This window comes from Podarcis gaigeae (assembly GCF_964106915.1).
Source record: "Podarcis gaigeae genome assembly, chromosome: 3".
NCBI lineage: Eukaryota > Metazoa > Chordata > Lepidosauria > Squamata > Lacertidae > Podarcis > Podarcis gaigeae.
This window is the reverse complement of record NC_139680.1, coordinates 910,101-933,083: the sequence shown is the minus strand read 5'-3', so window position 1 is coordinate 933,083 and position 22,983 is coordinate 910,101. Positions and strand designations below refer to the sequence as shown.

General features: G+C 42.6%; 1 protein-coding gene across 7 annotated transcripts in view; it reads left to right on the top strand.

Moving 5' to 3' along the window:
• Positions 1-22,020, top strand: part of RCBTB1 (RCC1 and BTB domain containing protein 1) — a 39,103-nt gene extending 17,083 nt beyond the window's left edge. For 2 of the 7 annotated variants that reach the window (XM_083730440.1, XM_083730439.1), the window contains exons 8-12: positions 7,267-7,457; positions 10,714-10,840; positions 11,333-11,484; positions 12,558-12,688; positions 21,164-22,020. In XM_083730440.1, the coding sequence (XP_083586566.1) occupies positions 7,267-7,457; positions 10,714-10,840; positions 11,333-11,484; positions 12,558-12,688; positions 21,164-21,304 (742 nt within the window). In that variant the 3' untranslated portion in view covers positions 21,305-22,020. Of the gene's footprint in view, positions 1-7,266; positions 7,458-8,845; positions 9,763-9,886; positions 10,936-11,332; positions 11,485-12,557; positions 12,709-21,143 lie in introns of those variants that run through there. The other 5 variants (XM_083730441.1, XM_083730442.1, XM_083730443.1 and 2 more) reach the window with 3 other exon arrangements.
• The last annotated feature ends 963 nt before the right edge of the window (positions 22,021-22,983 follow it).

The window sequence follows — 22,983 nt, the reverse complement described above, 5'->3', positions numbered from 1 at the left end:
CTACTTCTCAGGATGCTGTCTAGGCCTGTCATTGCCCTTCTCCCAAGAAGCAGGCGTCTTTTAATTTCGTGGCTGCTGTCACCATCTGCAGTGATCATGGAGCCCAAGAAAGTAAAATCTCTCACCGCCTCCATTTCTTCCCCTTCTATTTGCCAGGAGGTGATGGGACCAGTGGCCATGATCTTGGTTTTTTTTATGTTGAGCTTCAGACCATATTTTGCGCTCTCCTCTTTTACCCTCATTAAAAGGTTCTTTAATTCCTCCTCACCTTCTGCCATCAAGGTTGTGTCATCTGCATATCTGAGGTTGTTGATATTTCTTCCGGCAATCTTAATTCCAGCTAGGGATTCGTCCAGCCCCTTGGTCTTTTACCCTTCCACAAAAATCTAGAAATTTCTTTTTGCCACTTGTCAATACTGCTGGTCTTTCCTATAATTGGAATCGTTTGGAATAAAAAGAGTAGCTTCGGTAAGACTATACTCTTTTTATTTGATAAGCCAATGTCTTATAGTATTTTGCTGATAGACCATCTGGTCCCGGGGTCTTGCCAAGTTGCATTGAGTTTATTGCATATTCCACTTCCTGTCTTGAAATCAGTCCCTTTAGTAGGATCTTTTTTTATATATAAATATTTATTAAAGTTTTTTAGATACAAATGCACAAATAATAAACATTACTTATATCATAACGTGGTTTCATCACTTCTTTGGACTCCCTCACGTCTCCCGCTCCCATTTACATCATTAAAAGGTTTTTTCAAGCAAATTATCAACTTGTTTACAATCTTATATCCACTCATTTAAATATAATCTAGCAATTCTCCAAAGGGTTTATGTTTTCTTTAATCTCACTTATCATCAAATTCAAATCTAATTTAGTGGTGGCCAATTATTTATAATCTAGCATCCTTCTTAACATTCAACCAAATTACAGTGTTTTTGTAAATACGTCTTAAATTTCTTCCAGTCTTCCTCAATCCTCTCTTCTCCCAGGTCTCGGATTCTGCCAGTCATTTCGGCCAGTTGCATATAGTCCATCAGCTGCATCTGCCACTCTTCCAGTGTGGGTAGATCTTGAGTTTTCCAGTTCTTAGCGATGAGTATCCTTGCTGCCGTTGTTGCATACATAAAAAATGTTCGGTCCTTCTTTAGCACCTTCTGGCCGACAATACCCAGAAGGAAGGCCTCTGGTTTCTTAGTAGGATCTTTTTATCCTCAGGAATCTTCTGCAAACCATTGGCTTTAATAAATTGCTCAGTCTTGGCCTGGTCCTCTTTCTCCTTTTTATACAGTTGTTTGTAGTACTTGTGAAAACATTTTCTTATGTCCACAGGGTTCTCCACAGACTTTCCTTCTGTTACAATATTTGTGATAGTACTTTGCTTTTGCCTCTTTTTTAATTGCCAAGCTAAAAGTTCGCCACATTTATTTGCAGATTCAAAATTCCTTTGTTTCACCCTCCTTAGTTTCCATTCTATTTCTTGATTTATAATCTGTGAATATTGAATCTGTAGGGCTTTAATCTTCTTTTGTATCTGCAAATTCTTTGGGTTCCCTCTAAGACCCTTCTCTTTATCTTTTAGTTGTTCCAAAATTTTATCTTTTTTCTCATTCTGTATCTTTATCCTAATTGAATTTTGTTGAATGAGAAATCCTCTCATTACTGCTTTGCTGGCATAGAATCATAGAATCATAGAGTTGGAAGAGACCACAAGGGCCATCAAGTCCAACCCCCTGCCAAGCAGGAAACACCATCAGAGCACTCCTGACATATGGTTGTCAAGCCTCTGATTCAAGACCTCCAAAGAAGGAGACTCCACCACACTCCTTGGCAGCAAATTCCACTGTCGAACAGCTCTTACTGTCAGGAAGTTCTTCCTAAAGTTTAGGTGGAATCTTCTTTCCTGTAGTTTGGATCCATTGCTCCGTGTCCGCTTCTCTGGAGCAGCAGAAAACAACCTTTCTCCCTCCTCTATGTGACATCCTTTTATATATTTGAACATGGCTATCATATCACCCCTTAACCTCCTCTTCTCCAGGCTAAACATGCCCAGCTCCCTTAGCCGTTCCTCATAAGGCATCGTTTCCAGGCCTTTGACCATTTTGGTTGCCCTCCTCTGGACACGTTCCAGTTTGTCAGTGTCCTTCTTGAACTGTGGTGCCCAGAACTGGACACAGTACTCCAGGTGAGGTCTGACCAGAGCAGAATACAGTGGCACTATTACTTCCCTTGATCTAGATGCTATACTCCTATTGATGCAGCCCAGAATTGCATTGGCTTTTTTAGCTGCCGCGTCACACTGTTGGCTCATGTCAAGTTTGTGGTCAACCAAGACTCCTAGATCTTTTTCACATGTACTGCTCTCAAGCCAGGTGTCACCCATCTTGTATTTGTGCCTCTCATTTTTTTTGCCCAAGTGCAATACTTTACATTTCTCCCTGTTAAAATTCATCTTGTTTGTTTTGACCCAGTTCTCTAATCTGTCAAGGTCGTTTTGAAGTGTGATCCTGTCCTCTGGGGTGTTCCCAAATAACCCTTGTTTCCGTTCCCTGATTCATATTAATTTCGAAATAATCCTTTAGGGCTTTTTGGGCTTTATTTACAATTTGGGTACTTCTCAACAAATCATCATTCATTCTCCATCTGAAGGAACCCTGTAAGGACATTTTCAGTTCCACAAAAATTGCATTGTGGTCTGAGCAGGTTTTAGGGCAAATTTCCGTTTTTGATACTTCAGGAACCAAGTCTCTGGATATTCATAGGTAGTCAATTCTCAAAAATGATTGGTTTGCATCTGAAAAAAAACCTGAAGTCTTTTTCACTTGGATTTCTGACTCTCCATATGTCTGACAGATCAAATTTGTCAGTTATGTCAAATAAAGCCTTAGGTATTCTGCCAGCATTCAATTTTTTTTACCTCTGAGTCCTATCCATCAAAGTAGGTGTAACTCCATTCAGGTCTCCCATTAGAATTAATTTGTAATCCAAATTGTCCAAAAGACTTGTTTCCAAGTTCTTGAAGAATTCCGCTTTGCCATCATTAGGTGCATAGATTCCCAATAAGAAATATTTTTTCGCCTTGTGCTGTAATTTCCACTGCTATGTGTCTTCCTTCCTCGTCTTTAAAGATCAGTTTTGGGTTCCATTTTTCTTTGATATAAAAAACCACTCCTCTTTTTTTCACTTTGTCTGAAGAAATAAATTATTGTTCAAGTTTTTTTTCCCTATGATAAAATTTTTCTATGTAGTCTTGTAATATGTGTTTCCTGTAGACAAATTACACCCAAATTCTGTTTTTCCAACACATGATAGACCTGTCTCCTTTTCTGAGGAGAATTTAGTCCATTGACATTCCAAGAATAAACTCTCAGACCATGATGTTAAATTAAGGGGTCACCGCTCCTGCCCCTGGCAGCTGCGGGCTTTGCCGTCCAAGTTCCACCGCGTGCTTTTGCAGAAATCTGTCCCTCTCTCCCCACAGTCTCAATTCTTTGCTTCCCTCCTTCGAATTTAAACGATAGACCCTCTGGGAATTCCCACCTGAAAACAATGTTTTTACTCCTCAAAATGTTTGCCAATTCTGTAAAATTGGATCTCAAATTCAGGAAGTGTCTAGGAATCTCCTTGAAGAGGACGATGGATTTCTCCTGTATTTTTAAGCCTTTTTTATAATGCAATCCCAAAATGGTATCTTTCTGTTCCTTGGTCTTGAAGACCACTATACAGTCATAGGTTATTTTGCTATCCTTTTTGGGCCCAAATCTGTAAGCTTTTTCTATCCACAACTCAACTTCTTGCTTTTTCAAATCCCACCACGCCACAAAATAGTCCATCAGACACTCTTTGAGTTTCTCCTCATCCAGTTGAGGCACCCCTCTCAATCTCAAATGAGATTCCCTTTCCTTCATTTGAAGAAAGGCAATCGAATTGGCGTTTTCATATTGTAGTCTTTCCAAGTCCGGCACTTTGTCTCCAGCTGTACCAACCTTGCATCATGTGTAGTTATCTCAGTCTTAACCTCTTTCAGTTCAGAACTTAAAGCTTCAATCTTTTTATCCAGTCTTTCTATACCCTCTGTGTTGTGATTTGTATTGTTTCTAATTTCATTCAGTAGTACCATTACAGATTCGTCAAAGGGTGGATTTTTAGAGCCATGTCTTGTGGTTACCTTCTCTTGTTTATCAGCAAACATAATGGCTCAGGAATTTCAAGGTCAGTCCCACAACTTAGTGGAATGAGAGAGGAAAACAGGATCCCACCACCAGTCCACAGGTGTCAGCCCAGGCAGCCAGCAGCCCCCCTGTTCCATGTTATTAAAGCAGGCTGCGAGTAAAAAGAAGTTTTTCAGATCACATATAAAGTTAACAGACAGTCCTGGAAGTAGAAGACACTTTTAGCTACTTTAAAATGTGTCCAGACAGTCACAGGATACAAAATAACAGAGTCAGTGGAAACGAAGATTGAATGTTTCCTCTTCCATTGTGACGTCACAATGGAGTCTAGCCTTTCCCTCCCGGGAGGTCCGCAACAGAATGGAGGAGCCTCTTTACTTAAAAACACAGTTCCAAATTTTGAGTCTTTTTATTGAAGGAATTGGTCGCTCATGGTTGCCAGACTCAGAGCTTCGCGCAGTGAAGGAAGCAGTCATTTCCGATGTGCCGTGTCTCCAACCCCACTCACTCTCGGGGCTCTTGCGAGCTAACTGGGGAGCGGGGGAGTCACAAAAGGGCACCCACCAGAACACCAGGTCCTCAGACAACCCGATCTGAGGTTTTCCCGGGGGACCGCAACACTCTTGCGGTCTCCCCCTGCTTCACAGCGCTGGGGCTCTTTCAGCTGAAAGAGCTCCTGTCTGCCATTACTGGGTGACCAACCGGAAGTCTAATTGTGTCTTGTTTTGAATGTGTTCCATATTTTCACATTTAAATGCTTGCCCCAAAACCTGATCCTACGCTGTGGTAACCAGATATGGGCCCTGAGGCATCAGGCACAACCTCACAATCTTCCTTCATCTCATTGAACGTCCTCAACATGGCCTTTGAGGTAGTGGTAAGGGGGCTGGCCAATGGCACAGCTGGCAGAGAACATGTGGGGACCCCAAGGTGAGGAACACGGATCTGTACCATCTGAATGTTCTCTCGGCTCTCATGGCATCCATGTGGGGCTAAGGGGTCACTTTTTCATATATAATGGCAGTGGCCCAAAGTCAGCTCATTTTTGGTTAGGATTTTGCCATTTATCAAATCTGTTACAGGCCATGCCTTCCTTTTTAGGTCCTCTAGTGGTATTGTCTGGTGGCATGCATTGGTTACATGTAGCTGTTGTACTTTTTTATCACTGTAGAATCCAAGAGCATTAGATGTCCATTTATAGCAGCCTGGGGGGAGGGAGTCTAGTATTTGAGAGAATGTATGGTCAACATGCAGGTGGCGCTGTGGGTTAAAGCCTCAGTGCCTAGGACTTGCCGATCGAAAGGTCGGCGGTTCGAATCCCTGCGGCGGGGTGCGTTCCCGCTACTCGGTCCCAGCGCCTGCCAACCTAGCAGTTCGAAAGCACCTCCGGGTGCAAGTAGATAAATAGGGACCGCTTACCAGCGGGAAGGTAAACGGCGTTTCCGTGTGCGGCTCTGGCTCGCCAGATGCAGCTTTGTCACGCTGGCCACGTGACCCGGAAGTGTCTCCGGACAGCGCTGGCCCCTGGCCTCTTAAGTGAGATGGGCGCACAACCCCAGAGTCTGTCAAGACTGGCCCGTACGGGCAGGGGTACCTTTACCTTTACCTTTATGGTCAACATGATTCTGTCTTCAGTGACTTACTATTTGGAAATGTGGTCTTTTTGTACCTTCACTTAAAACAAAACAGTACTGAGAGAGAGAGAGAGAGAGAGAGAGAGAGAGAGAGAGAATAGCAGACAGCTGTAAGCCTCAGCAATACCTTTGGTGCACAAAGCTGAAAATGTTGGAACGGCTTGGTGGTGAAGCTGCTGGGATTGTACAATATTAGAAGCCTTTCCTTCCTCCCCGCCCCGCCCCCCACGCAGTTATTTTCACACTTTCCTATGTGTAATCTGCAATTAGCATAGCGGGACTTGTTGCTTCCTAGTAAATGTGTATCGGGTTGTGTGACACAGATCTGTTGCTTACAATGTTGTAGCGATAGAATAAGATTTCTAATAATGCTTGCATATACAGCAGTTCTGCCGCTTTATACTGAAATGCTACTGTTTGGGCTTCTGTAGGTGAGGGGGAAAAGAGATAACAGGTTTTAGATAAAACACCCATAAAAAAAGCAGAAGCTTGAGTTTTATGGACATAATACTTCATTTTCAGGTATGTAGCACTTTACAAAATTGTGAATTTCCAAATTATTATCTACAGTAAAGTGTCCAGTTCCAGGCTGCCATCTGTTCCATTGTGGAAGTGATGGGCACTTACAGCAACCACTGCATGGAAAGTCTGCCCCTGTGGTTTTGAATCATGCTGCATCAACAAAGGAAATGGGTTCTGTAGCTTCCAGCAATCACATCATGTGGGCAAAGGAAGCATAAAGGGAAACACTTCCTTTGTCTGCTCTGTTTGAAATCTAGGCGGCTTGAAGGCCAAGACAAATCTGCTTCCTGTTTGCAGAGGCAACGGGGGGGGGAGGGGGAGGGGAGGAGGACTCCTCTCTTCCTGCCATTTGCAGATGTTGGTGTTTTTGGCAGGTTCACAGCTGGATTATTTAATTGCTTAGATCTTGTGGAACAGGCACACTCTCTGGGGACCTGTGGCCTTGCAGGTGATAGTGGACTGCAGGTTTCCTCACTCCTCTGTGGCTCCTGCAAGAGGCAATCTGAGGCAGCTGGCCTTCATTGTCCATTGCCAGTTATATATGGCAATTGTTCAGTGATGCACATCACCTCTTAGACTGGGATTGATGTAATAAATATTCCTTCTTGTGCAATTGAGCATAAATACTGTGATAAATGCCCTGAGGTGCATAGAAGAAAAGGGTGTGCATCCTAAAGAGAGAGACATTCATGAATCTCCCTTTTTCAGCACTAAAGCTACTAGTTATGGAGTCTTGTGATAATTGAATTTGTTTATGTCTTGCATAGTCTGTTATGACACTTCCTGTAATCTCCATGTATACCTTCATGACATATTATGCAATTCTTTGTGTATTGTAAATGTCTGGTGTCAGCAGCTGACTAACCTGTAACTTACTTTCTTTCTTTCTTTCTTTCTTTCTTTCTTTCTTTCTTTCTTTCTTTCTTTCTTTCTTTCAGAGTAGTAGAGATTGCAGCTTGCCATTCTGCTCACACCTCTGCTGCCAAGACACAGAGTGGCCTGGTATACATGTGGGGTCAGTGTCGGGGGCAATCGGTGGTTCTTCCCCATGTTACCCACTTTTCCTGCACTGATGATGTGTTTGCTTGCTTTTCCACTCCTGCTGTGATGTGGCGTCTACTCTCAGTAGGTGAGAACATGCTCAACTTTTTATTATTAAACACTGAAAACAAGCTTCTAGTTTCACTGGCTTGGGGTGGGAGGAAGCACTGGGCAAAGTCTGCCAAAGGATGCAAATACCAAAAAGGATTTGAGTCAGGCTTCTAATGGTCAGAAGGCACAGCTTTGCTTGTTTTCATTGCTTGTCCTCCTCTATAGTATTACTATAGAGTGAACTTCATGGCAGGACCAGGGGTGGGCAGGCAGGGATTTGAACTTTGGTTGTTGTCCAGCACGCTAACCTCCAGGCTGCAGTGGCTCTAACACGGCTGCTGTTTATTTTTACAGAGCTTGGAGATGAGGTTTTCCAAACTCTGTCCAGGCTTGATAGTCAAACAATCGCTTCTGGTACCCTGTGAAAAATAGTAAAAATGCCTCACTGCATTCAGAACAAGTATAGCTGGCTGCTCCCTGCACAAATAATGGTGAGGAGGTTATAGGACCAAAGGCATTATTCTCGTATCTCTCTCTCTCAAGTCTCAATCCCTTCATGTCCTTTTAAAGAATTTCATCACTCTTCTCTCTACCCTGGGAGTGTACCATACATAAAGAACAGAGTCTCCTTCACCTCCAAAATCTAGTTCTGTTTCCCAAACTCTCAACCACTGGCACTTCACAAAATGCTTTCCTCTCTTCCTATAGGCAGGCTCTTGGTTCTTTGCACCTGCCCTGGCACAACATCATCTGTACGAGAGCAGAGTCCCACACCTGATCTACCAAGGCTAGGGAATACCACCTCCACAAAAAGTCCCCTCAGTGACTTTCTGTCAACTGCGCCACCACAGTTTCCCCCAGATGAATTTCTCTCAGTCTCTTGGTTAACATCTCTCTGTGTTGTCCACCCGAGACTTCCAATAGCAAGATTTAGCAGAGTCTCCAGCTTTAGGTCCCTTAATGGTGAGCTGTTCATGGAAGGCAATCATGTAGTGTAGCTGTGATTGGACGGCAGTGGTCCTTAATGGAGCAAAAGGAAGGAGCAAAGATGAAAGTTCACGCTATTTAGCATGGAAAATGTAATTGTGGGTTTTTAAAAAATTCTTAAAAGTGCATCATGTCCATATGCAAAGTATACAAAGCCACACAGTTTCAGCCGAAAGAAGAGCTCAGAGGGACTGACCTCTTGCTGCAATGTGAGAGCTTTTGGCTAGATGTTCAAAACAACCTCAGCCCCATCTCTGATTTGCAATATTAATACTACAGAACTGTGGCAAGCAGTTCATAGCAATAACACACACCTGCCACCTGCGGTATTGGCATTTGCAGTGCATTTTTAAAAAAATGCTTAAAACTTAAACTTAGATCATCCTTTATGTGGGAAAATACAACTTGAAGTATTAACTATTCTCTTTTTTGTTCTAGGCAGGCCCACTGATGCTCAATTACAGCTATGCTAATGAACATCCTGGATTTCCTTCCATTTTCAATGGGCAGCTTTCACTTATTTCTGTGGGAGGGGAAAATAGCATCAAAGGAACCCAAAAGTTCAGCCTCCAGACCATTGGATTGTCACTCTTGGCTTTTCCTGTGGATAGTGCAAAATACCCACGTTGCCTTTCATGCACTGGGGGGTGAGAGAGGTCAGCTGCAATGCCTTTTTAGCAGAGGGCGCTTGCTGGGAGAAGTGATCAGGATTGGGGGAAAGGGATGGAGCAGGATTCTGTTCAAGGTCTGGTCACACCTGGCCCCATTCCAGCCACCACATATTTGGACTGTTGGCTTGTCAAGATTCTCTGTTTTTAATTTAAAAGAAAAAGCAAGTCTCCAGCTATTTTAAAATTGTAAATAAGAGGCAAAATATTTGCATTTGACCCAAATATTTTATAGGAAACAAGAACTTGCTCTTGTCTTTCATTGCTCCTAACTAATGAAGGAAGTGAAATAAAACCTTTAGTGACATGCCCACTGTCTGGAGAAAGGACTTTTGGTTCATTTTAAAGCTCTTCGTTGCTCTTCCTGTGGTAGAAGCATCCATAGAGAACAATGGAAAGAGCTAGAATTTTAGTGTCGCTCTGATTGGGAGAAAGAGTGACAAGAGAGAGCAGCCAAGGCAGGAGCTCCGGATCCCTCCCTCAAGTTTAACTTCAGACAAAAAATGTGACTTCTCATTTGTAAAAGTACCCTGACAATGAAAACGTGAATGCAGGCCGTGATTATTATCTCCATATTGGGTTTTTTGGCAGGCGATGCTGGGAGGCTTTAGCTGAGAGACTTTAATGAGTTCTGCTCATTGCTGGAATGGGAAGCTGAGAGAATACTGTTGTGTTTTCATTCTCCTGGCCAGGCATAGGCAAACTCTGGTCCTCCAGATGTTTAGGACTACAATTCCCATCACCCCTAGCTAACAGGACCTCTGGTCAGGGATGATGGGAATTGTAGTCCCAAACATCTGGAGGGCCGGAGTTTGCCTATGCCTATGCCTGCTCCTGGCTTTGGATTTTATTTATTTTTTAAAAGAGGGGCATGTATTTGGGTGAGGTGCTGTGAAGTTAACTGCAACAGCAGCATTTGCAAGTGGCTTTCAGCAGTTTTAAAAACCAACAGCCCAAAGGGAAAATGTTAAGCATGCTCCAACAAATTCATGTCCCCAGGAGTGCATTTTCCTTTTTCTTGAAAAAAAGAAGTAGATTGGGTCTCAGGGCTGTTATGCAGCAGTATTTTAACACACTCTTTTAAGTTGTTACTAAGTTGCTATTGCAGCCGCCACCCTCACCCAATAAAGCAAGCAGCAGTGGAAATGAAAAGGCTAAGGGGAATTAATGCTATTTTAAAATGACAGTGGGAGACTAGTGACACAACAGCAGAGACTGGTGACTTCATTTACCTCCTGCTCATTTTGAGCAAATGCTGGCCTGGTTTTTTAAAAAAAGAGCACATGAACAAGAGAACATATTTTTCCTTGATAGAGATTGCCCCCAATTATGACAGCCAGAATTTAAACAGTCAGCTAATCACAGTGACAATTCTGTGGATTCCCACTTAATGAACTTGTGGGAAACTATCCCCTCTCCTTTTAACATGTATTTGCATCTTTAATTAAGACAGAAGCTGGTTTGTGGGGGAAAGGCATCCAAAATGCAGTGCTTCATAAGAAACTGCAGGACAGATGCAGATTATGGTTAGCTCTGTGTGTATGTTGCTTCTCAAACCAGCAGTGAAAGCACCTTGGATGCAGACTGTGTATGGAGCCTTAATATTGCTTTCAGTATAATGATGTTTAATCTTTGCAGAGCATGAGGACTTCTTAACAGTGACAGAGTCCCTGAAGAGAGAATTTGATAGCCCTGAAACCTCGGATCTAAAATTTAGAGTAGATGGAAAATTCATTTATGTACATAAAGCTGTCTTGAAAATCAGGTAATATTTGTGTCTAATGCCCTGTGGCCGAGTGCTAATGCTATGTCCAAAGTGTCTAATAAACTTGATTGTTCATCTTTGTTTCTTTAATCAAACAGATCTTTCCCACTCCTTTTATTTTAATTTGTTTTATTCTCATGCCAGGTTCATCCAAACTTCACCAGTCTCCCACTTCCTATTGCAGATCTTGGTGCAGCATATGCTTTCAACAACATTAAATAACATTTCATAGAAATTAGAAAAAATAAAATGCAATTGAGTAGGGTACAAAACAAAAATCCACTTTTGCAAATGTACGTGCTTATTTTGGGCACAATGGCACCATTGGCTACAACCCACTGTCATGATGAGTATGTCCCAATTCTAACTTAAACTATTGGGGGCAGGGGAGGAGTACAGAATATTGTGATGAATTCTTAGGTGGTACTTTCCCATGTTCCTGATGTATTCTGCAGAATCTGGAATGTAGTTTTTCCTCCCCCCCCCCAACAGATGTGAGCATTTTCGTACTATGTTCCAGTCCTATTGGAATGAAGACATGAAGGAGGTGATAGAAATTGACCAGTTTTCCTACCCGGTATACCGTGCTTTTCTGGAGTATCTCTACACAGACAGCGTTGATCTGCCACCTGAAGACGCAATAGGTAGCACTTGGGGGCGGGGGCTAAATTGTGTAGAGAAATTGTGGAGAACTGACTTTGTTTCCAGACAGGGAAGGGAAGAAGAAATAGACATGGAGGCACATCCCCAGTGGCAGTCAAACGAGACAACTCAGCCAGTGCACCTTTGCCTGCCCTGCTTGCATTTTCGCCCGGGGTGGCGTTTGGAAAGAAGGTGTCTGCAACAGCTCTTGAGGCCTCAGCCGACAGTGCTGGTCTGGGGTGAACTGAGCTGATGGAAGTAGAGCAGCTTGCTTCAAAAAATGGATCTGGGCTCTGAGCACTATTGTTTCAAATTGGTGCTAAAAATGAAAATTCATTTGGAGAGTTTTTACTTCAAAAAGAGCAGCTTGCAGTTATGGTATCATTAATTTGGTGTATTTATTTGCCAATACACGGGTGGTTCCTTCTAGGCCAATGGAAGCTAGTTTTAAGGGGTGGGGACCTTTAAAAAACTGGATTCTGTCTTGAGGAAACAGAGCAGAGGGGAGGAAATCTAGGTGCTAGAAATGAGCAGTGTTTTCCCCCGGCCGTACTCAATGGTGCACAGTGTGAGAGAAATCGGGGGGGGGGATCATGCGGCACCCCCCCCCCCAGAAAAAAGCACTGGAAATGAGATTTTTTTTTCCTTGGCATGTTTCAAGAGAAGAAATCCTTTCTTGAGCTCATGTTTCCAGCAGCAATTCTCAAATTCAAAGGACAGTTGACACAAATGCAGTGGACTCAACAGGAGACGCTGTAATGTTGCTTGTATTCAATAATTGCTGTGGGAAATGTCCTTCTGAGGAAGGATCTCCCCCATCCTTGAGCATGGAATAACTCTTGTATTTCATCTTTACTGCCTGCTGATTCCTGCCCCCTTTTTCCTGGCGTCCCAATGCTGCTATCCTAGTTTTGTGGTTGGTTTCCTATCCAGTGGGGTGAGGATAATGTATTACCTCTTACCATTATTTTATGATTCAGCTTCATATGTCCTATGCTGAGTGTACAGAGAAATGCTGCACTGGAGCTGTTAAGAACAGAAAAAATAACATTTTAATGTGGCATTTTGATTTTAGGGCTTCTGGATTTGGCTACATCATATTGCGAAAACAGACTGAAAAAACTCTGTCAGCATCTTATCAAAAGAGGGATCACTGTGGAGAACGCTTTCTCCTTGCTCTCTGCAGCTGTTCGCTACGATGCAGAGGTAAACTATTAGAGCCACCAGTGCGCAAAGTAACTCTTATTTTTTCCTTATGGACAAAATAAAACCAAAGCACTCTATTTCTGCAATCAGAGAAATGTGATACTTAAGATGTACTTGGTGCAGAACTAAATTTTGGTGGAGAAATTAACATTTCTATATGCAGAGATTTAATCTAGTTTATTGGCTGAGGCACAGTGTAGCAAGCATTCCTCCCAGCTCCTGCGAACCATTTTCTGGATATCTCACACAGAGCAACCATTGGGTGCTGTCACACTTCACTCTTGGGTGCTGCGGCAACTGTTTGTCAGCTGCTGAATTTCATGCAGCCAGTCAATCGGGTGTTTTAATTAGTATTGCCCTATATGCCCATAGCTAGTTCAGGTGCAGAGTCTTGGTGATGCCTGTGCCGTGGAAGTGGGGCCTCAGAGGAACGAGTGTGGGCCTGCTCAGTCTCACTTTCAGGGTCCCTCTTTTCCATTTTTAGGATTCTCTGCTTTTAACTAGGCAGCTCTTCCCATTGAGGACGGCAGCTGTACCAAGGCAGTCTGAGGGAAAAGTAGATTCCCCAGCAGTGCCATGTAGACCACCCTCAGGGAGATTCTCCTTCACATCCTCTGCTTGGAGGCCTTTATGGCTTTGGTGTGGGCATGTGTTTGCTGGGCTATGATCTGGTGCAAACTAAACGGAGAGGGGGCAGGAACACAAGGCTTGCTGGAAGCAAGAGAGATAAGAATGGAAGAAAGGGGCCTATTTCAGTTGTTCAGAGCTGTTGGGTGGGAGTGAGGAAAAAGCAGGACCGAGCTTCAGATGAGGGTTCTCTAGCTCTCCATATAAGATGGTTAAGGGATGTGGGGCATCTCCTAAAAGAGAAATGCAGGGACTCTGCCTTCTGGAGAGCAGTGCCACTTGTCCCATTGGCCTTTCTCCTTCGTTCCACTTGCTGGGTGCAAAAGCTCAGAGGTTCTTAGTATATTTCCAGTAGGTTGGCTAGAAGCCCAGCCACAACTTGCATAACTCCTGTTATATTTCTGTCAATCAGATCAAATTACTTTATTTTAAATTTTACTGTTTCCCTTCACCCAAAGATTTCAGGGCAGTCTACAGTATAAAAATGCAACACAATATACACAATAAAAACAGGAACAAAAGGAACAAACCAATAACCCCCTCCCCCAACACATTTAAAACAAAACAAAACAATCCCCCCCCCCAACACACATTAAAAGGTGTCTAGAATGTTAATCAGCCCAAGACCTGGTTGAAGAGGAACATTTTCATCTGGCCCCAAAAGGTGCATAATGAAGGCACCAACTAAATCTCCCTGAGGGAAGTATTCCACAAACAGGGAGCACTGCCCAAAAGGCCTGTTCTCGTGTTGCCATATTCCAGACCTTTCGTGGAGGAGGCACATGAAGAAGGGCCTCTGAGGATGATCTCAGGGTCCAGGCCAATTCATAGGGGGAGAGGCAGGCCTTGAGGTATTGTGGTCCTGAGCTGTTTAAGGCTTTATAGATCAAAGGCAGCATTTTGAATTGGGCCCAGAAACTAATTGGTGGCCAGTGCAGTCGGACCAGGATCAGTCTCATATGTTCAAACTGTTTTGTCCTGGTGAGCAACCTGGCTGCCAAAATTTGTATTTTAAATTAATTTTAATTACAATAATTCAATAGTAGCCACATTAATACAGAAAAGGTCTGGCGTCCCGCCATTGCCCCGGGCAGATCTCCAACTTATCTTATCCTCCAGCATTCCACTGCTAACAATCTGGCTTCCCGCCAGAGCCATGGTAGATCTTCAAAGGCCATAGCCCTAATTGCGATTCAGTGGAAGATCAATGCTTTAAATCATATCAATACTCTCACGCAGTTTTATTTTTGTAGTAATCCATAAATATTATCTTATTCTCGTTAATTCGTTTTGCTTTTTATCAGTCCACTAGCACTCAAGGGGAGGTTTGCCAAATCAATAATGCAGCAAACATGATATATAAAGAAAGCGTAAAGGCTTGCTTCCCCCAACATACCAGTGTTCGCTACATAGAAAATCATCTCTCCAGATCAAAATGTTGCCGCTCAGTGGCTGATTCATTTAGCAGATTATCTTGTCCAATTAGTCCAGTACATGCCTGTAAATTAGATCCAACAGAAGAACCCCTCCCCATAATGGCTGTATCAGGGGGTTACCAATAAGCAAATTGCTTTGCACTCAGCGCCTCCTGCCTCCCGTCATCCATGGTGGACAAGAGCCAGGTATCAAACAATCTGCAAGTGGAGCTCGCCTCCCCCCTTGGGTGGGGTTTTTTTTTTTTTTTTGCAAGGACGATTGCCCTCATTTGTCCTTGTTTATGATCCGCTACCGATCTCAGCTAATGTGGGATCTCAGCTAATGTGCAGGCCTCCATTTGACCTGCCTGCCAAATTTTGCACCAGCTGAAGTTTCCAAACCATCTTCAGAGGCAGCCCTACATATAAAGCATTGCAGTAGTCGAACCTAGAGGTTACCAGAGCATAGACGGCATAAGTGGGTCTCTCCCTGTCCAGATAGGGGCACTGCTGGGCCACCAGATGAAGCTGATGGAAGGCACTCTGTGCCACGGAGGCCACCTGAGCCTCAAGGATTCAGGAGGACCCCCAAGCTATGAACCTGCTCCTTCAGACAAAGTATAACCCCCATCAAGAGCAGACCACTTCCCATCCATCTGTTCTACGGACCCCCCCCCCCCCACTAACAGTGTCTCAAATCTTATATGGCTGGAGCTAAGTTTGTTGGCTCTCATCCAGCACTTCCACTGCTTCACCTGAAGATGTAAAAGAGAAACATATTGCTGACAATGATCTCCAAACCTCTGGATGACACCACTCAGCTGTTTCATGTAGATGTTAAACATCATAAGGGATAAGCTCCTGATTAACCCTACATTGAAGGCTTCATGGGGTCAAAGATCCCTCCCCAAGCCTTATGCTCACAGGGCTGTGGGGAGCCAGGATCTTATTGGCACATGAGGAGTTGTGTTGAAGTTCATAAATTTGGGAAACAAGTAATTACAGAAATCATTACAGTTAAAGGGAGAAATGTGATCCTAGACACTAAACTATGTATTAGTCTGTTTTTGAGAAAGGTAATATGGATCTTCTATGTGAACAGTTAATTGTGTATCTTCCAGTAGGCACTTGATTTGTCCTTGCTCTGGGCTAGAAAAGCGCGCCATGATGCACCAAGGCCCCCTAGATAACTGGTGCAAGAAAGTTATTCTTATTGCTGTCAAAGAGAAATTGACATGTAATGTTTGAACAGCAGAGGTCATTCTGATTCTTCTTATTTTATTTATTTCTTATTTGAGGGCTATTTATCAAATATATGGCACTGAGTTCACAAGGATAGCAAATCCCTTTGAAATACTTTATTTGGTGATGCCTATAATTTTTTCTATTTCTTTCATAGTACAAAAGTAAGGTAAAAAGGTAAAGGACCCCTGACAGTTAAGTCCAGTTGTAAATGACTCTGGGGTTGTGGCGCTCATCTCAATTTACTGGCCGAGGGAGCTGGCGTATAGCTTCCAGATCATGTGGCCAGCATGACTAAGTTGCTTCTGGTGAACCAGAGCAGCACATGGAAATGCTATTTACCTTCCTGCCGGAGCGGTACCTATTTATCTACTTGCACTTTGACGTGCTTTTTAACTGCTAGGTTGGCAGGAGCAGGGACCAAGCAACGGGAGCTCACCCCGTCACGGGGATTCGAACCACCGACTTTCTGATCGGCAAGCCCTAGGCTCTGTGGTTTAACCCACAGCGCCCCCTGCGTCCCTAGTACAAAAGTACCCATTTGTAATTCTATAATTGCATCCCTTTTACTCCTGATTTTTTATTTTTCTTTTGATTTTATTATTAAAAGAAAAAATGTTAGAGATTGTTATGTAGACAAACTGGCACTGTCCATATACAGGAGTGAGGCACTCACAGGCTCTAGTTGTTGGTGGGGAGGGGAGGGTGGACTTCAAAAACAGCTGAAAACACTGACCAGGCTCAGTAACCCCAAACAGAGATATTTAAACCCATTTGAAGAGCAGAAGTTAGGCCCAGTTATTTCAGTGGGTCTAATCTGAGTAAAACCTAGTTGAAAATAATGGGCTGTTGGAAAAGGGGGGGGCATGGAGAGAGAATGGAATGGCGTCTCTCATAAGAGGGCTATGGCGGCCACCTTGAGTAGAAACCACAATTCAACATTTTGTTGCAATCACTTGCATTCTCTGTATAACAGGGGATGTTAATGCAACCTATCATTCTTTGAGATGTTTCTATATACCTGGGCCAGTTTATGAGAGTTTAACTATCTATGAGAGATTTTCTATGTAGTAAATATTTCTGCGTGTTTAAATGGAACAACAAGTTTTAAAATTCTGTCAGTTTTGTAGACAAATCAGTCTTGCTTGAGGGAGCCAGTGTGGTGTAGTGGTTAAGAGCAGTAGACTCCTAATCTGGGGAACCGGGCAGCTGCTGGGTGACCTTGGGCCAGTCACACTTCTCTGAAGTCTCTCAGCCCCACTCACCTCACAGAGTGTTTGTTGTGGGGGAGGAAGGAAAGGAGATTGTGAGCCGCTTTGAGACTCCTGCGGGTAGTGATAAAGCGGGATATCCCTGATATTTGATATCAGGGATATCAAATCCAAATTCCTCCTCCTCCTATGATCTGTGATCTCTATAGAATCATAGAGTTGGAAGAGACCACAAGGGCCATCGAGTCCAACCCCCTGCCAAGCAGGAAACACCATCAGAGCACTCCTAACATATGGTTGTCAAGCCTCTGCTTCAAGACCTCCAAAGAAGGAGACTCCACCACACTCCTTGGCAGCAAATTCCACTGTCGAACAGCTCTTACTGTCAGGAAGTTCTTCCTAATGTTTAGGTGGAATCTTCTTTCTTGTAGTTTGGAACCATTGCTCTGTGTCTGCTTCTCTGGAGCAGCAGAAAACAACCTTTCTCCCTCCTCTATGTGACATCCTTTTATATATGTGAACATGGCTATCATATCACCCCTTAACCTCCTCTTCTCCAGGCTAAACATGCCCAGCTCCCTTAGCCGTTCCTCATAAGGCAACGTTTCCAGGCCTTTGACCATTTTGGTTGCCCTCCTCTGGACACGTTCCAGTTTGTCAGTGTCCTTCTTCATGAAACATACTGCTAATCTGAAGACTTGGATATCCAATGTGTGCTGGGGGCTGTGAATGAATCCTAACCCCCAGATTCCTAGCTTTGGTTTTTAAGAGAGTACATTTCTAACATTTGTAGAACCTGATTTGAAGCAGTATCCTTGTTGTTTTATGAGAAACACCTTTCAGTGTTTTTAGCAAACACAACGTTCATAACAATGAGTAATCTTTGGGGAAGCAAATCTAGGCCAGAGGGAAACACCCGTTATCTAGACTCTTGGTTTGATTTTAAGCCTTTTCTGCTGTGTTGTCCATAAAGCTAGATATGTGGAGGGAGGGGTTGTGCTGTGGTCTAAACTAGAGGCTCTTGGATTTCCTGATAAGAAAGTCGGCGGTTCAAATCCCCGCAAGAGGGTGATCTCCCATTGCTGTGTCCCTGCTCCTGCCAACCTAGGAGTTCGAAAGCACACCAGCGCAAGTAGATAAATAGGTACAGCTGCGGTGGGAAGGTAAACAGTGTTTCCATGTGTTCTGGTTTCCGTCACTGTGTCCCCTTGCACCAGAAGAGGTTTAGTCATGCTGGCCACATAACCCGGAAAGCTGTCTGCGGACAAATGCCGGCTCCCTTACCTGAAAGCGAGATGAGCGCTGCACCCCATAGTCGCCTTTGACTGGACGGTTAAGTCCAGGGGTCCTTTACCTTTTTTACCATAAAGCAAGGTGATTAACTGATCAAACTGATCAAAGATAGTTGGAATGGAGTTTTATACTTTTTGAGGTTTAGCAACAATCAGAAAATATAGGAAGCAATTTCACCTTAACTGTTGTTTCTTTTGAACCAAAGGAACCTAAACTTAAATCTAAATTTTCAAGTTCAGTTCTTGATTAATGGGAATGTTAGAAATTTAAACATTTAATTGACGTGAAGCTGAATGAAGTTTGACCAGTTTGACCTGGTTCCAAGTTGTATCCTCCAGTGCCACGATGCCCATGGCAGGGCTCCCCTCCCAGGATGTCTGCAGTCTCTGGCCGCAAAGAGATTGCTGTAGAGCTTCCCCTGAAGGGGCGCCTCACTCTGTCAGTGTGGGAATGGAGTCACTGACTCCTCTTCTTCCATGGGCAAGCCTCACGGAAACCACAGCAGTTGCGGTGCTTCACTGTTGCTTAAGTATGATTGTCACCCCCAACCGTAAGCTGAATGGGCAGGACTCCTTGAACTAGCCCTGCCAGCAAAGCCCTGTGCAAGGGCTTCTGCTTGCCCAAGAAAGCCTCCTGGGAATTGTGTGATGGTGGGGCTTTGGGGGAAGCCTCATAACGGGGCAAGTGGCAAAGCCTGCACAGGCAGAAGGATTGGAAGAGTGCAATGACTTCTGGTGCAGAATTATATTTAAACAATTCTAAATTGCAAGTGACCCAAGTTCAAAATTCATTCTTCCTTTATTAATTTGTAGGCTCAAGTATCAGACTGGGGAATGCAATCAGTATTTCATAGTTCTATTCACAGCATATGATGAGCCTGCTGTTCAGTTTGAACTATTAGCAAGTCTCTTTTCCTAAAACTTTCAGATGCATCAAAATACTCTTCTGATGCTTCAGCTGCAACTGGATAGGTTTTTAAAATCTTAATTGAAGTGCCCCCCATCCCCAACACAGTTAGCTCTGCCTTAAACAATACAGCTCCTCTTGGAGGTAAGGGGCATGGAGTGAGAGTTTCTTCATTTAGCCTGATACTTCTAGAGGTAGACAATTGGGTATGGCACTGAGCAATAACACAGCTAAATATTTTCTTTGTGCCTTTTGTTTATGAATGTGGTTTTTGTGGTGAAAGATTTGTTCAGAAGTTTATATTTCCGGTGCAGACATGAGGGTGCCTGAAGCAAGTCAGACAAGGATGCCACATGAGCTTGAATTTTAATGTTCAAAGAAGAGTTGGTTAGAAATTCCTGCTAAAAATTCTGTAGCTTGAACTTCAACATCATTTTTATATTTTGTTGGATGATGAATAACTTGGCTTCTGAGTTTGACTGGAGAAAAAGAATTGGGTTGAATTGTGATATGTAGGATGGGGAGATCCAAGAACTATGGGATGTTGCTGGTTTCTCTTCCTGACTAGTAGAGATTGCTACCATGGTTATGGAATCTGACTATGGAATCTGCTGCTGCTGCTGTGAGTGTGGGGGAGGACCGCTACCTTCTACAGGCCAATTTCCATTGGGCCTAATCATAATTTTTTATTATTACTATATTTTTTGTGTTTTTCTCTACCATTGTTAGCACAATAAACTACAGTATTTAAATAAATATTTTGGGATTATTTGCTTAGTTGTTGGATTCTAATAATATAATAATAATTTATTATTTATACCCCACCCATCTGGCTGCCACTCTAGGCGGCTCCCAGTAGAATATTAAAAACATGATAAAACATCAAAAACTTCCCTAAACAGGGCTGCCTTCCGATGTTTTCTAAAAGTCAGGTAGTTGTTTATTTCCTTGACAGCTGATGGGAGGACGTTCCACAGGGCGGGTGCCACCACCGAGACGGCCCTCTGACTGGTTCTGCATCTTAGGCCAGGGATGGGGAACTTGATGATCTCCAAATGTTACTGGATTTGCAGCTCCTAGCATAGCCACCAGTCAAGGATTATGCGATTAGTAGTCCAGCAACAATTGGAACCACCCCCATTTTAAGATGAAAAATAGCTACTACATACAAACTCAGACTGAGGTATTAAACTTGCCTGTTTCTACCAAATGACGCAGGAGTTGCTATTTACTTAGTGGATAAACACAATGACTTGGATCCAGACTTAGAATAAGACCTGTTGAAATCAATTGGATACGTCATTAATGTGCTTGATCTGTAAAATATGACTGTTTCCTTGCAGAATTCTGAAGACTGGTCTTGTATTTTTATCCTGGAATAAAAATATCTTTCAATACATGATTGTTCTATGTTGTTTTTGCTCTGTAATTTTCACTCTCTAATCTTATATTTGCATGAGCTATGTAAATGTAACATGGTAGTTAGAAAAGAACCCTATGTAACAGACTAAACTTTAAAATCTGCCTTTGCATACAAATGCAGCTAACACCAACTCCCTGGCCCACTTGTGTGTAAAGGAAACTTTCATTACACGTTAGCAAGTGAGAGCAGGGGTGTCGTTTCTTGTATCTTGTGGCTGGAACAAAGAATTGTCATATGGCATGGTTAAAACTATTAATTCTAAATACATAACTTTTTAATGCTGTCTTTATTTGAACATGGATGAGAGAAAATTTAGAAACTTTGAAGCTAATAAAAAGGCTTTTTGTTTTGTATCTAGGATTTAGAAGAATTCTGCTTTAAGTTTTGTGTCAATCACTTGACTGAAGTCACCCAGACTGCAGCTTTTTGGCAAATGGATGGTTCTCTGCTAAAGGAATTCATTGCTAAAGCCAGTAAATATGGAGCCTTTAAGAACTGAATGGATGTTGCAGCCACAGCTGGTGTGATTTCATGGCCATGCTGTATAAAAAACACTTGTCCAGCAGTTGTTTTTAAAGGAGTTCCAAATCAAAGAATGGAAGATTTGATTTTAAGTTGCTCTAGATAGCTGGATGCTTCTACAAAGTTTTGAACAACTTTGGAAAGAATAAGATGGAAGGAACTGAAGGAGGGTGAAGAGAAGACTATGATCGATCTTTCAGAAGTTGGGCTTGCTCAGTTGTTAATCTATGTGGTGTAATTTAGTGATTTCAGGGTCTCTTACTGATTTTTGCTGGCACTACAATGCTTCACCACCTGGAACTATATAGCAGCAGTGTGAGAAGGAAGTATTTTTGCCTTTTTGTCTGTTCCATTTGCATGCACATGAAGGAAGCTTGCAGAACCTGCCAGTAACGAAGGACTTGCTTGTCTGTGAAACAATTATGTATTGAATCTGTTGAACTATGTCTCTTAAAAAGACTTGAAGAATCAATTATATGGTGTCTCAAAATCTATTTGGAATTAAATTTTTGCCTCCACAGCTTTTTGACATATAAGCTGTGACAGGCAGCCTCGTTGTAGAGATTTAAAGTTGTTAAAAGCAGAATACTCTTGGAAAATATTTTGCATTTAAATTATGTATGAATTCTGTACATTTTCTGTGTGTAAAATGTGTGTTCTAAATGTATCCCATTAAAATAATGCATAAAATTATTTTTAGCAGAGGGTGGTGCTTCTGAGTTCGAAAGGACATTAGAACATCTGTTCCTGTTCCTTTGGGGTTCCATCCAACTCTGCAATTATATACTGCTGTTTGTTCTGGTAGTCTTCACCAGAAAGGGGCAGGCAGTGTGTAGTAAACATTAGTAACTTCTGCAGTGTTGCTGAAAGGAAAAAAATGCATTAAATTGGATAAATCCTTGATAAATCAAAACTTTATAGGACTGTCTACCTTTCATTATTGAGGGTTATATACCCAAGGCTAATATCTAGATATTCTTCCTACCTCAAAGCTGGACTTTCTTGATGTAGAATAGTGGTGATGCTCAAAAAAACGTGATTGATGACAATACTACAGGTAGAAAATGTGTTAGGACTGTTGTGTCGTATGAAAATGTTGCTGACTTTCTTGTGGGGGTGGGGACGGGACTTAAGGGCACTTTTCAAAGCATATTCTTGTAGAAACAGAAAGGGACCAGAAAACCCCCCCACTAACTTCTGCAAAGGAATTGTGCCAATACAGGCAAAGTTCTCATTGATTATTCCAGCATCCACAGTAAATGTGCAGCTGGCACAATGAAGATACAGCTTTTGGTGCATCTGCTAGGATTCAGGTACTGTCTAACAGAGCTCTCTCACACACAAAATGTACAGCAGCTTTAATGTCTGTATTAGCAGTGCAAATTCTGAAGTATAACTTCTAAAGACTAAATTATTAAAATCCACAACCTTACTGTTTGAAGCTGACCTATAAAAAAGTATCTGGTATTTCTCCTCAGTGCTACCCATCTGCAAGCTGCAGTTGATTCTTAGTGCCACCCCATCAACATATATTCATTAATGGGACAAAAACTGCAATGGAAATCTGGTTAATCCCCCTCACAATTTGCATCAGAAACTTCAACCAACTACTTGCATCTTCAGTTTGTTAAAAGTTTCCACATTCACAATCTCAGT